This window comes from Salvelinus sp. IW2-2015, linkage group LG16, assembly GCF_002910315.2.
Source record: "Salvelinus sp. IW2-2015 linkage group LG16, ASM291031v2, whole genome shotgun sequence".
NCBI classification, from domain to species: domain Eukaryota; kingdom Metazoa; phylum Chordata; class Actinopteri; order Salmoniformes; family Salmonidae; genus Salvelinus; species Salvelinus sp. IW2-2015.
Genome location: NC_036856.1, coordinates 18,212,663 through 18,227,377, shown reverse-complemented (window position 1 = coordinate 18,227,377; position 14,715 = coordinate 18,212,663). Strand labels below are relative to the sequence as shown.

The 14,715-nt window shown below is 46.8% G+C and overlaps 1 protein-coding gene across 1 annotated transcript in view; it reads right to left on the bottom strand.

Annotated features, from left to right (window-relative positions):
- LOC111975767 (glypican-1-like) overlaps positions 1–14,715 on the bottom strand; it is a 61,269-nt gene that overhangs the window by 2,832 nt on the left and 43,722 nt on the right. The window contains 9 exon segments of the mRNA XM_024004339.3: positions 109–284; positions 7,876–7,937; positions 7,939–8,006; positions 8,134–8,278; positions 8,396–8,421; positions 8,424–8,485; positions 8,487–8,523; positions 8,629–8,794; positions 11,130–11,524. Of these exon segments, the coding sequence (XP_023860107.1) occupies positions 109–284; positions 7,876–7,937; positions 7,939–8,006; positions 8,134–8,278; positions 8,396–8,421; positions 8,424–8,485; positions 8,487–8,523; positions 8,629–8,794; positions 11,130–11,524 (1,137 nt within the window).

The window sequence follows — 14,715 nt, the reverse complement described above, 5'->3', positions numbered from 1 at the left end:
ACCCCCCCATCCCCAAACCAATACCCCATACTCTCGAACCCACTGTCTACTACAGTCTCAGCCCTTCCTTCCTCCTCCATCAGCCCTCCTCCCACACCCGTCACTCACTGGCATCCTGGAAGTCCACGTCGTTGCCGTTGAGGGCGTTCCTCAGTCGGTTGGTCATGATCTTCAGCTGCATGATTTGCTGGCGGATAGTCATGTCTGGCTTGGTGATGTCGATTTCCACCTCTGGGTTATTGATCTGGCTGGCCAGGCCGTCACCCATCACCTCAGGAAGATACCTGGACACAGAACACATCAATACGTCACTTAGCAGGCAACACGGTTGCATTTCTGTGGTACTACATTGCACTAAGATGACAAAGCTCTGGGACTAGGCCTTTATTTGAATGTGGCTTTGGACCATTAAGGAGATGTATGGCAAGTAGAATTTTGTGGGTTATGTTTTTATCGCTGGGTATTTATTTTTGGACAAACCCATTTTCCTTCAGGGATTTAGTCTATCGATTTCACCAGTTATTGATTTGTCAACCTTTTGATGTGTCTATCTATCTCAGTCTCTCCTCATCTTCTCTACTGTATATATCCTCTAGGCTCCCCTCTCCTCCACTGGACTATATTGCTTTGGTCACCGTATTGGATGGGAAATCCCACACTCATACAGTATATAGTGTATATATGCAGGTAGCTGACAAAATAAAGGAAACTCCAACATAAAGCATCTTAATTGGGCGTTGGGCCAACATGATACAGAACAGCTTCAATGCATCTTGGCATAGATTCTACAAGCCTCTGGAACTCTATTGGAGGGATGCGACATTCTTCCACAAGAAATTGCATCATTTGGTGTTTTGTTGATGGTGGTGGAGAACGCTGTCCCAGGCGCCGCTCCAGAATCTACCATAAGTGTTAAATTGGGTTGAGATCTGGTGACTGAGACAGCAATGGCATATGAATTACATCGTTTTCATGCTCATCAAACCATTCAGTGACCACTCGTGTCATGTGAATGGGGCATTGTCATCCTATGGGCATACAGTAGCTTTGGTAGGCAAAATAATGGCCTGCCCAGCTTTTTTATACATGAAGCGTGATGGGATGTTAATTGCTTAATTAACTCAGGAACCACATCTTTGTAGAAGCACCTGCTTTCAATATACTTTGTATCCCTCGTTTACTCAAGTGTTTCCATTATTATGGCAGTTACCTGTAGCTTGAATAGCTATACTTGATGCCTGTTAACCTGTAAATTACGCATATCACTTTCTGCTTACGGCTGAGCTAGCGATACAGCACACTGAGCCCTACATGCATTATTAATGGACCATTGCCTTGGAGTTGCATTTTTATGTCCTGACCTGTCACAAATTTCAATATTTCAGCATCTCTAACCACATTTCCATCAATGATTTACAGTGTCTTCAGAAAGTATTCATACTGTACCTCTTGACTTATTCCACATTTTGTTGTGATACAGCCTGAATTCAAAATGTATTCAATTGATTTTTTACACACAATATCTACACATAATACCCGATAATGACAAAGTGAAAACATGTTTTTAGACATTTTTGCAAATTTATAAAAAATTAAATACAGTAATATCTAATTTACATAAGTATCCACAACCCTGAGTCAATACTTTGCTGAAACACCTTTAGCGGCAATTACAATTACAGTATTTTTGGGTAAGTCTCTAAGAGCTTTGCAGACCTGGATTGTACAATATTTGCCCATTATTCTTTTTAAAATTCTTCAAGCTCTGTCAAGTTGATCATTGCTAGACAGCCATTTTTAAGACTTGCCATAGATTTTCAAGCCGCTTTAAGTCGAAACTGTAACCGGGCCACTCAGGAACATTCAATGTTGCCTTGGTTAAGCAACAGTGTAGATTTGGCTTTGTGTTTTACATTATTATCCTGCTGAAAGGTGAATTCATCTCCCAGTGTCTGTTGGAAAGCAGACTGAACCAGGTTTTCCTCTAGGATCTTGCCTGTGCTTATAGCTGTATTCTGTTTTATCCTAAAAAAAACTCCATAGTCCTTGCAGATGCCCATAACATGATGCAGCCAACACAATGATTGAAAACATGAAAAATGGTACTCAGTGATGTGTTGGATTTGCCCCAAACATAATGCTTTGTATTCAGGACAAAAAGTTTGTTTCTTTGCCACATTTTTTGCAGAATTACTTAAGTGCCTTGTTGCAAACAGGATGCATATTTCGGGATATTTTTTATTCTGTACAGTCTTCCTTCTTTTCACTCTGTCATTTAGGTTAGTATTGTGGAGTAACTACAATGTTATTCCCATCCTCAGTTTTCTCCTATCACAGCCGTCTAAAAATGTTGCTGTACATTGATGTCTTGAAAATTAAGCTTGTAAAAATTTTGGGATTTGTGTAAGCCCCAGGGCTATAATCTAGTATGTGGGCATACTATAGGCTATACGTATGGCGGGTGTTCTACAGTGACGTCTAAAATGCTTTGAATGAATCAGCACATTGGAGAACGCTGTTAGTTGCACTGTCACGATCGTTGTTGGAATGAATGGACCAAGGCGCAGCGTGCGTAGAGTTAGTTCCACATTATATTTAATAGTGAAACTTATAACCAAAACAACAAAGAATATAACAAACGTGCAGTATTGCAGTGCTCAAGGCAACTATACAAAAACAAGATCCCACAAACAGGTGGGAAAAGGCTGCCTAAATATGATCCCCAATCAGAGACAACAATAGACAGCTGCCTCTGATTGGGAACCATAACAGGCCAACATAGAAAACAAAAAACTAGAATGCCCACCCTAATCACACCCGGACCTAACCAAATAGAGAAATAAAAGGATCTAAGGTCAGGGCGCGACATGCACCCCCATAGATAGTAGGATACTTGGTCTGCTGCGCTGCTGCTACGTTATGTTTGTCACTGTTTTTCTCATGCGTTCCAGTACCTCAAGAGTGCACTGGATAACCCCCTCTCTCGCTCACTATGTGTTCCCGATTTACAAATTAAGCACTGCATACCATATCACGACAGGTGTGATGGAAACAAGACGTTGCTGTACAATTTGATAAATGCCTACAGATCATTTCTTCATTCAACATGGTGGGATAGTCTGTAAAATGAATTATATGAGAAATGGCATTGTTTATTGTCAGATATTACTGCACTGTTGGAGCTAGGTACACATGCATTTATCTACACCTGTCACGTTCCTGACCTTATTTCCTTTGTTTAGTCTTTGTTTAGCTGGTCAGGACGTGAGCTGGGTGGGCATTCTATGTTTTGTGTTTCTATGTTGGGTTTGTTGTTTGGCCTAATATGGTTCTCAATCAGAGGCAGGTGTTTGTTAGTCCTCTGATTGGGAACCATATTAAGGTAGCCTTTTCACTGTTTGTTTGTGGTGATTGTTCCGGTTCGTGTTCTCATTCTGTTCTGTGTTCCCATGTTCAGGACTGTAGCATTTTTCGGTTCCTTCTGTCAGTTTGTTGTTTTGTTCGTCGATTAAATATCCTAATTAAATTATGGATTATCATCACGCTGCATTTTGGTCCTCCCTCTTTCACCCGAAGACAGCCGTTACAGATCACCCACCAAACTCGGACCAAGCAGCGTGGTAACGGGCAGCAGCGATGTCAAGACTCCTGGACGGGAAATCCTAGACGGGAGAGGACCCTGGGCACACCAGGGGAATATCGCCGCCCAAGCAGAGTTGGAGGCAGCGAAAGCAGAGAGGCGGCGTTTTGAGGAGCTAGCTCGGCAGCAGAATGTGGACTGTGTTACAACTTGGGAAGAGATAGACAGGTGTCGGTCGACCCAGGGAGAGTGCCGGAGCCCGCCTGGGATTCTATGGAGCAATGTGCGGAGGGATACCGGCGAATGGAGGCAGCACGACGACGCGGTAGGAAGCCCGAGAGACAGCCCCAAAAATTTCTTGGGGGGGTGGCTAAAGGGGAGTGTGGCGAAGTCAGGTAGGAGACCTGCGCCAACTTCCCGGGCTTACCGTGGAGAGCAAGAGTACGGGCAGACACCGTGTTATGCGGAAGAGCGCACGGTGTCTCCTGTACGTGTGCAATAGCCTGGTGCGGTACATCCCAGCTCCATGTATCGGCCGGGCAGAGTGGGCATCGAGCCAGGTGCCATGAAGCCGGCTCAACGCATCTGGTCCCAGTGAGTCTCCTCGGGCCGGTGTACATGGCACCAGCCTTACGCATGGTGTCCCCGTTCGCCAGCACAGCCCAGTGCGGGTTATTCCACCTCCCCGCACTGGCCTGGCTACGGGAGAATTCAACCAGGTAAGTGGGGCAGGCTCGGTGCTCAAGAGCTCCAGTACGCTTTCACGGTCCGGTCTATCCGGTGCCACCTCCTCGCCCCAGCCCAGTACCACCAGTGCCAACACACGCACCATGCTTCCTGTGCGTCTCCAGAGCCCTGTTCCTCCTCCACGCACTCGCCCTGTGGTGCGTGTTCCAGCCCGGTACCACCAGTCCGGCACCACGCACCAAGCCTCCTGTGCGTCTCCAGAGCCCTGTACGTCCTGTTGCTGCTCCCCGCACTAGCCTTGAGGTGCGTGTCCTTAGCCCGGTACCACCAGTTCCGCACCACGCACCAGGCCTACTGTGCGCCTCAGCAGCCAGTGTCTCCGTCTGCCCAGCGCCGCCTGCCGCTGCCCGTCTGGCCCAGCCGCCGTCTGAGCTGCCCGTCTGCCCAGCGCCGTCTGAGCTGCCCGTCTGCCCAGCGCCGTCTCAGCTCTGCCCGTCTAGCCACCAGCCATCCCCAGCCGCATTCTGACGTGCTGCCCGCCTCCATGGCTCCCTCAGCTCTTGTACGACAACCGCCTGTGCTCCGTCTTTAGTCCCTCTGACACTAACAAACGCGCCCGCGTCTCTCGCCTCTGATCCTTCCATGAAGCAACGTCGAGCAGCCCGGTCTCCTGTGCTAGTCCTCAGAAGAGCCTGCCATGCCCTCACTCTCGAGCACCTATCCAACCAGAGCAGATACGTCTCCAGAGATTACGTCCAATGCCAAGGCCAGCCAGCGCAGAGACTGCTCTACAGAGTCGCCTCAGCCCCAGGCGCGAGCGAAGCCTGCCGACAGGACCGTACAGTCTAAGCCCGAGTGCACACTGCGCCAGCAGAGCGCACGGTACGACTACCAGCCAGCAAGACCTCCAAGTCCGTCTATCATCAGTCCGAGCCATCGATCCACGTGACCAGACGCTCGTCAGCACTGTCCACCCAGGACCCTGCCCGACGATTGCCGATACTTAGTCACTCAGCCTACACTACCCCGGAGCTGACGCCTGTCCCACCGCCTCCAGGTCACTGGGCCAGGCTGGCCAATACTCTCTCCTTCTCCGGTAGCCCGGCCCCTCCGTCCGCGCATGCTCGCCACGTCCCTTGACTCAGTGCCCCCAGTCTATCGGCGGTGAGTGCACACTTTCAAGGTCCGGAGTCGGCTTGCCACACGCCAGGGTCCAGAGGGTTAAGCCTACTGATGGCGAAGGGTACGATTACCACTATTATGGAGAGGCGTCGAGGGCCGGACGTGCGAGGCACAGCGTACCCAATAGGCCGCTGGCCACCTGACAGTGGGATCCCACCCACGAACCCTCCCCTCCTATATAGCGCCTAGTCAGAGCTGTTCGCCCGCCGGAGTCCGCACCTTGGGGGGAGCAGGATGCCCCACCCAACCCTCCCCAAGTTCAAGGTTTTGCCGGCCGGATTACCTGCTGATCCATTGGCGGGTTCGCTGAGCTCTTACTGATTCCACGTCCCTTTTCTTTGACCTTAGTCTTTTTTTCCTTTGTTTATGCATGTTTTACTGTAGAGCTTTCAGGAATGCGCGTGATTGCTATGTTGTTGTGTTTCTATGTGCTGGTTTGTTGGTTTGGGTGGCATTCTATTTTTGTTTCTCACTTAGTAATGTGGATGTTTCTCTCATGTTCAGAGAGCAGGTGTCTTCTATCAATATGGTGTCTTCTCCTAGATGATCAGAAGCGAGGAGTGTATCCATTCATATTTGAATCTCTGAGTTGGGTGAGACACCTGATTTTATCCTACTGTAATGGTTGTAGGCCGTGTTTCTCAATCTGTTGTTCCTGGTTCTGTTGGTGATTGTTCATCTGGTTGCTCCTCGTTGTCTTCGCCCAGGTTCAGGACTTCATCTTTGCTAGCGTTTTGTCTTCCAGTGGTTCAGACCTTCCTGTTCAAGTCTTGTTCGGTTTTCACTTGTCTCGGTTCGTCTATAATATTGATCCAAGTTTATATTATTGATGTCGTTCGTTTAAATCATACACACTCTCCATTATTATAGATTTCACCTACATCTATCACTCACTCTAAGCAACATTCTCCTGTATTGGTCTACTAACACTCCGCATATCAAACATCCCTATAGGACTTAACAACCCATTACGATGATATACCTGCAAAACCAAACAATACATGTCTTTAATAAAATATGTAATGCACTCATCAGAACAATTATTACCTTTTCTCTATTAGATGAGGTAAAATCATTGTGAATGACAACATCAATACACAAGACCATCTTGTGTGGTCCTCCCCTACATTACAAAGCTCGGTAAACTAAAGCGATGAGCAGCCACAAGTTTCACTAAGTGAACACGACAGGTTTAAATTTCATAGCTCTCGCTACATACAACAATTCGCAAGCGAAGAATGCATGTCAGAAGAGGTTGCACATACGGCTCATCAGCTTGAGTCTAACAAGTTCCAATAAATATCAAGGTCTATAATTCTGGTGACTGAATGATCAATACCACCCAAATGCTTGCTGCTGTGACAAATACGAATTATATGATATCAAGGTACGTCATCCATAAATCATTCATGTAACTGGCTCTCTAGACCTGCACAGCGTAATGCTCAGTCAGAATCACACTACCTGCATCATCGCCTACCTGCACTGATCAACTGTCTTGGTCAGATAATTCAATCGTGACCCACCAGAATAGCCATCCCATTTTCCATAGTTTTTTTGGCATAAATAGAAACCATCAGTACCTAAAGAGTAGAAAATATGCGCGCCTGATGCGCAAACATAGAATATAACACCAATCGAGTTCATTCGAAGAGGTACATGAACAACACCACTCGTTCTACGTCGCCTATGCACCTCTACGCTACAGTCACGCACTCTATTTCTACTCGCACAACAACCTGTCGGAGGTTTGGCTTGGAAATTGACAAACCGCAGCTGAATGAAAAAAATGCGCAGGAAATTCTTTATCTGGATTATTCAGAATATTCAGTCGGGGATAAATCGATTCGCCAAAGTGGAGTGATAAAAATCTAGCTACACACATTTATGCACACAAACTCACGCACACTCACACGTATTATCACGTCCAATGCTGCTTGAAAAACTATCACAAACACGCCCATGAACGCACAAGTACAACAACACTACTTTTCAGAATACAACAGCCCACTATAAATCAAATAAGGGAGGAGTTGTGGCACTGCAAAGAGGAGTAAACTGCTCAATAATCAATTTAGTTTAATAGCTGAAAGGGGTCAGGGAAGGGAGCCATTTCAGACTGAAATACAGAGGTGCTTGGGGGATTCACTCTAACCAGAGAGAGTGTTATATGACTAATAGGCAGTGCTGTGTCTCTGTGCACTGTCTGCTGCTGTGTGAATAGTTAGCATGTCATCCTGATTCTAAAGTGCATATCAGGGTTACCTGAGCAATTCATACCAACACAGTACAGATGTGCTCGGACAGGTGAGGAGGAATAGTATACTATGGTTAGAGGATGATACTTCACATATTACTGTTGATATATGTGTCATTAACTCTGTCGCTGCCAGACAGCTAAAATACTGGACAGGTGCTCTCCATACCTGGCCTTGGTCATGCCATTCCAGCACTTGTCACCAGCTGCTCCTGCTGCCACTTTACTATTTGCACAGAGCAGCTGGCAGCTGGACCCAGTACTGCTGCATCTCCCTCAGCTTACTGGACACACAGATATCTAGGAGAGATAAGACATAGTTCGAATACTCAGCACACACAAACAGACACAGACACAGACACAGACAACCACACACACACACACACACAAAGACAGAGAGAGACGTCCTGCAATTCTAATGACACACACACCTGCATCTCCAGTGGAACCCCTACGGTGGGGCTGGGTTTGTACTCCATTGCGGTGCTGGCAGGGTTCACTCTCTTCTTTCTCTCCTCAGACCCTGAGCTCTGTGTGTTCTGCCACCCTGGGGGTCCCACAGGCTGGAACACCTACCACCAAACACACAATGAAACCCACACCTTTAGACACGCATCTAAGACTGAAGAGAATGGGCCATGAGTGGGAGTGAGAAGGTTTAGTCAGGGTTTGGTGCTGGTTGAACTGACCTTGCTGGTGAAGACCTCTGTGCTCCCTGCATGTAGAGGATGGCCTCTGAGATGCGGATGGGGAGGGAGTAGATTACCACGTCCACACTGGTCAGCACTGAAACTAGACGCCACCTGCAGCATGGTGTCTGACAATAGAGACAGGGAAGAGAATCAAGGAAAAGACTGTGAGAGTGTGTGCTTATTGTGTGTGTTGTGTGTTGCGGCATTGTGATGCACGTGTGTTTCTTCACCGATGAGGTTCTGCCACTCGGTGTCCAGGTCGGCCTGGTTGGCAAGGCAGCCCTTCATGACGTTTCTGCAGTAGTTGGCACAGGGCTTGACAGAGGCCAGGCCTCTACAGTGGGGGCAGTACACAAGCTTCATCATAGCACGGGTACACTCTGGGCTCAGAGGAACCTGGAGGGGCACACCCATCATCATCATCAAGGAGCTTTGCATCTTTTTAACTGTGAGGAGTAATGAGACTACTTTATTTACAAGAATCTTTAGGGGTATAAATAAATGACTCCTACCTTTTTGCAAAAATAAATATTACTTGTTAAACTCTCTTTCTCTAAGCAATTGCATTAGTATAAAATAATATACTTTCTAATTGTTTTTGAGCATGCACATAGCTCAGTATCGGAATTATTTATTTTATAGAGTCATTATTACTCATCTTTATCAAGGGTGTCAATAATTTCGGGCACCACTGTATATGTGTGGTTAAAACATGTACTATGATCATAATTATCATGTATTGATTATGTAGTGCGCATTGTGCAACATGAAACAGCAACAATACCATGCAGCTAATGCATAAGAGGGGTTCGGTAAGGGATAGATAAATGRATATGTTGGTGTAGATGTTTCCTAAAGGATGCTAACTGTTACAAGAGTTGCCTATCATTTCCAAGAATAATCTCGCACTATTAAAGCATTCGGAGGAGGACCATGTCATTTTCCCAGAATGCAGCTTCAAATGTAGCTCCTTAAAAGGATAAGAGCGAGCTTATGCTGTCTAGAATGGGAGACCATTAAGAACTTCACAAGGAGACTGAACAGCTAACAAGATTAAAGCGGTGTCATTACAACCGGTCCTTGTATTAACAGACTTCACAGGAACCCATCAACAGGGCTTAATGTACACAGACAACCAGCTTCCTAATACGTCCGAATGTCACCGATTGATTGTGACATCCCACAGTGTTAGATCTCCTACAGTGTGACAACAGGAGGTGGAGTGGAACAGAGCGGAGCGGACAGGTAATGGTGCTGCTAAATTAAGATCAGTGACAGGACAGACACCCATGATGCCATACTGTTACATCAGCCACTGTCACTGACAGTAACGACAGTAATCAACCATAGCTCAAAGGGATTATTCCATCCATCCACATGCTATTTCTCTTGCTCCCTCCCTCTTTCTCTCTCTCCCTCTCTTCCTCACTCTCTTTCTCTCTCTCAGATTCTCTCTCTCAGGTTCTCTCACACACTCACTTTCATCTATCTCTCTATACCTCCTCTCCACTTCTATCTCCCTCTCCCTGTGTTCTATTTAAAAGTTGTAAAGCTGGTGGCATCGTGCTGTAAATAAAGTCTGTATTTAAATGGGCCAGGCCTCTTTGTGCCAACATAAAGAGTGGTTTGAAATGGTGGTTATTTTTAGGAAGAAGGGAGTGAGAGCCCACAGGATTCCTGTACGTGGCTATTGCCCTCTCTGGTGTTTGTGTAAATAGCTTATGTATGTTCGATAAGTAACGCAAAAATACACGTTTGATAAGTAACGCAAAAATACACATCATCCACTAAAAGACACAACAGATTACACATTAGATATTTGTAGGCTAAAAGTACTTTCATATTAATGTTACATTTAAATGAACATAAAACCTAAACATTTCTCAAAGGCTCCTTCCTCTCTCCAAGAATGTACTTTTGTGATTCTCTATACCAATAAAAGCATCATTAAAGTTGGCATATGAAACAGGCACTGGGCATGTTCCACTGCTACCATCCAAAGAGATAGAGACATGTCCCTAAAATGCCTTACTTTCATCCAATAAAGGCTAAATGTAGACTGGCCAAGTAGTCGGCCAGTAGACTGTGGCTGAAGGAACAGGGACAGGGGTCGGAGAGCCAGGTTTCTCTGTAATTCACTCCTGATGGGAAATGGTTTTTAAGCTAGCCTCGCTACATTTTTCATCCGCCCCTCAGACACCCCGTTGCTGGGGCAATGCACAGCAGCCCTTTACCCATCCCTACTGAGACAAGCCCCTACTGAGACACGCCCCTACTGAGACACGCCCCTACTGAGACANCACGCCCCTACTGAGACACGCCCCTACTGAGACACGCCCCTACTTAGACAAGCCCCTACTGAGACAAGCCCCTACTGAGACACGCCCCTACTGAGACACGCCCCTACTGAGACACGCCCTTAATGTGCTCTATCTATCTACAGTATGCATATGTTTTCACCAGGGTAACCAAGGTTAAACACACTGCCTGGGGGTGAAAATTACACACCCAGGGCATTTTCTTTCTGTGACAGATTTACGCAAGGAACTTACTCTGTGATTTACATAACAATCCCAATTTCAACTGGTTGACAGCGTTTATGTGTGTGCAGGGTGTTTAATGGTTGACGGTGTGGCGGATGTGAGGTGGTAATATCAGGAATAAAAAGCACTGCCATATTTATCAGCGGTAGCAACACGTGAAACAGCACAGGTTTCTACTATAACAGTACCTGGGAGACTTTGCGGACCACCTCCCCACTGACAGTCAAGCCCTGGACGAATGACCGCGCCGCCACGAAGGCCCTGGTGACCTTGGGCTTGAGGTCACGGGGGACGTCCCCAAAGGGCCGCAGGGTCTCCGTTTGCTTGGCCACACACTCCAGGTAGTCGTCAGTGAGGGTGTACTGCAGGAGGGAGGAGGCCTTGAACAGGCGCTCCAGCAGCCGTGCCCAGAAGTCGTTGAGCGTCTCCTCCAGGTTGACAGCGGAGCCACGGTAGTAGCGACGCAGGTCAGCGTACAGGTCCTGGAACACAGGAGCGTTCTTGGAGTAGAGAGAGCCCAGCGTGGCCAGGAAGGACTCTTGAAGGGAACGCTCGGATCTGTTCAAGAGGTCTGTGAAGTACGCTGAGGAGAGAGAGAGACGAGGAGTCAAATACTGGAATAGTCYGTTTTACCTATTGGACAGGTGCAGAACTTATCAATGCCTTTGCCACAGACCCCTTAATACAGGGCCTGGCGAGCCTAGAGCGAGAGGAGAGACATTCCTTTACTTGCGCAAACAGGAAGTGACCTGTGAACTTGAGGCGACCGACCAATCAAACACTGAGATGATAAAAGAGATGATCAATAGCAGTTAGATACTTGACTGCTACAGCCCTATGGTCTATTCTAGTGCCTAAAAGGCTCATTCATATTGATGGTTACCTGCATTTATAAACCCTTCCCCCTCTTCCCCTCACGCTCTATCCCTAACTTTCGTTCTCTCCTTTCCTTTTTGTCTTTACCCTTTTTGTTTTTCCTCTCTCACTCTCTTTTCATCTGTTTGGTCTCCAGCTGTCAGCCATTACACCATTAGTTCCATCACCACCTGTCTGTCACGAGAACCAGCACCTTCTGGGCCTCGGTACCCGTCTACTGTGCCGCCCTGCGCCGCCCCTCTCCACCCAAATCAAAATGGAGGCTGCAGTTAGTCAGTTTTACTGTGCAGTATGTTGGCGATTCAAAGCATTGTGTGACATCAAACCCCAAAAACCAAGCTTAGCCTTCCCAGTGTTTGTTTCATCAGTGCTGCTGGCCTCTGCCCACAGAGTGAACACAGACTCAGATAAAGTACAGCTAAATGGCCACTACTTGAAGTACAGTAGATCCCATAGAATGTGAGCATATCACCACCAACACACAGATATACAGTAGGTAGTGAAGAAGGCACAACAAAACCTATTCCCCSTCAGGAGACTGAAAAGATTTATCATGGGTCCTCAGATCTTCAAAAGGTTCTACAGCTGCACCATCGAGAGCATCCTGACTGGTTGCATCACTGCCTGGTATGGCAACTGCTCGGCCTCCGACCGCAAGGCACTACAGAGGGTAGTGCGTACGGCCCAGTACATCACCCAGTACATCAAGTCTAATTCCAAGAGGCTTCTAAACAGCTTCTACCCCAAAGCCATAAGACTCCTGAACATCTAATAAAATGGCTACCCAGACTATTTGCATTGCCCCCCCCCCCCCCCTCCTCTTTTACACCGCTGCTACTCTTTGTTGTTATCATCTATGCATAGTCACTTTAATAACTCTACCTACATGTACATATTACCTCGACTAACCGGTGCCCCCGCACATTGACTCTGTACCGGTACCCCCCTGTGTATAGTCTCGCTATTGTTATTTTACTGCTGCTCTTTAATCACTTGTTACTTTTATTTCTTATTCTTACAACAACAACAAAAAATGTAACTGCGTTGTTGGTTAGGGGCTCGTGAGTAAGCATTTCACTGTAAGGTTGTTGTATTGTAATACCTGTTGTATTCGGAGCATGTGACTAATACAATTTAATTAGATTTGAATATCTGCACCCAGAACCAAATTAGGCTGTTACGAGATTAGCTAGACAGTAAAGTACAGATCCAACTGTCCTCCCATTTGTCACCCAGACGTATGATTGATTTGTGTTCTCCAAAAACCAAAGTCACTACCCACTGGGCAAAAACTGTTTGAATCAAAAGTGTAAAAAAATCTAAAACCCCCAAAAAGTGATGGCGTTGAATCAACGTGGAAAACTAATTTCTTATTTTTTATAAATCTAATTTTGAACCTAAATACATTGACATGGTGACATTTATTGTTGATTTCTGGCTGAAGTCACATTAGTTAACAACTCAACCAAATGTAAATCAAAACTAGATGTTGAAATGATGTCTGTGCTTAGTGGTTAAGCTTTTCGTGCTACATAAATAAACAAATAAATGGGAGCGTGGGAATGAGCAGATCGATTTGGCCCAATGTGACATACAAGGAGGAGTGTTCTAGCATGCCTGACAAACAAACTATAGACACTGTGAGAACCTGGGAACTCAACCGTAGAACTGTAGAGCACTGTCTCAGCTGCAGTTCAGTTAACTGCACATCGCGGGTAAAGTGAGAGGAAGAGAGAAAAACTAAAATAACAACGGACTATACCATTGTCCTACATACCTCCTTATTGAGCCTTCCAATAAAGCAGCGGATACTGAGAGTTACAGTGTCAGGGGGGAATGTAATAAAACTCTGTCACCTCCCATTCTGCTGACACAATGACTGGGCTGCTCCCTGCTGCTGGAGCTGACCCCCGTAGAGGGAGGGTTAGGGAGGGCAGACTGCCTCTGACTCTCCCTCTAATCTGAGGGATTGAATGCTGGAGACAGGCGGAGGGCCTGGGCCGGGGCCGGGGCCTGTGAGTGCCGCTGCTGCTGTGGAGAAGCAGTAAAAAACTCCATTTAGCTGAGTGAGTCCAGGGCCCACGCCCGGCAACCCTAAACACAACCAGATGGCCATGCAACTCTTACCGCCACTCCTCTCCTCAATCTTCTGTTCATTCCGTTTCTACTGCTCCTACTGCTGCTCTGTTTTCTACTGCTACTGCTGCTACCTACTGCTCCTGTTCATCTGCTGTAGTCTACGGAAGACACAGCTGCAATCATACCAAATGGACTTGAAACATCACCTGCACACTTCCATTTCCTCCCCTCTCTATCGCTGCTTCATGTAGCTGTAGCTCTACGGTTCCTCTTTGATGGATTGCTTCATCCTCACCAACATCTGGCCTCCCTCTGTCTCTGTGGCTGTAACCTCCTGATGTTGAGGGGGATGAGGAGGGGGCAGGGGTTGTGTATGCAGCTGGACTAGCTCTATACCAGCGTTTCCCAAACTCGGTCCTCGGGACCTCAAGGGGTTCACGTTTTGATTTAAGCCCTAGCATTACACAGCTGATTCAAATAATTAATTAATTATTTGAATCAGCTGTGTAGTGCAAAAAACAAAACGTGCACCCCTTGGGGTCCCCAGGATAGAGTTTGGAAAACCCTGCTCTGTACTGTTCTGCCAGCCCAGCCCCTGTGTGTGACGGTGTCCTTGTTGTTGTGTGGCCCACACCTTCCTCCTGTTGCTAAGCTAGGCTAACTCTGCCAAGGCGTCTGTCACACATATCAGTCACACTGATTTTATCTCACTCCGTAAATCAGAGCAGCCCAGACGTTTAGAAAGTATAGAAAGCAGGAGAAAAATGTACTGGAACTCCCCATCTGACACACACTGCCTGACTCATACCACCATACCCT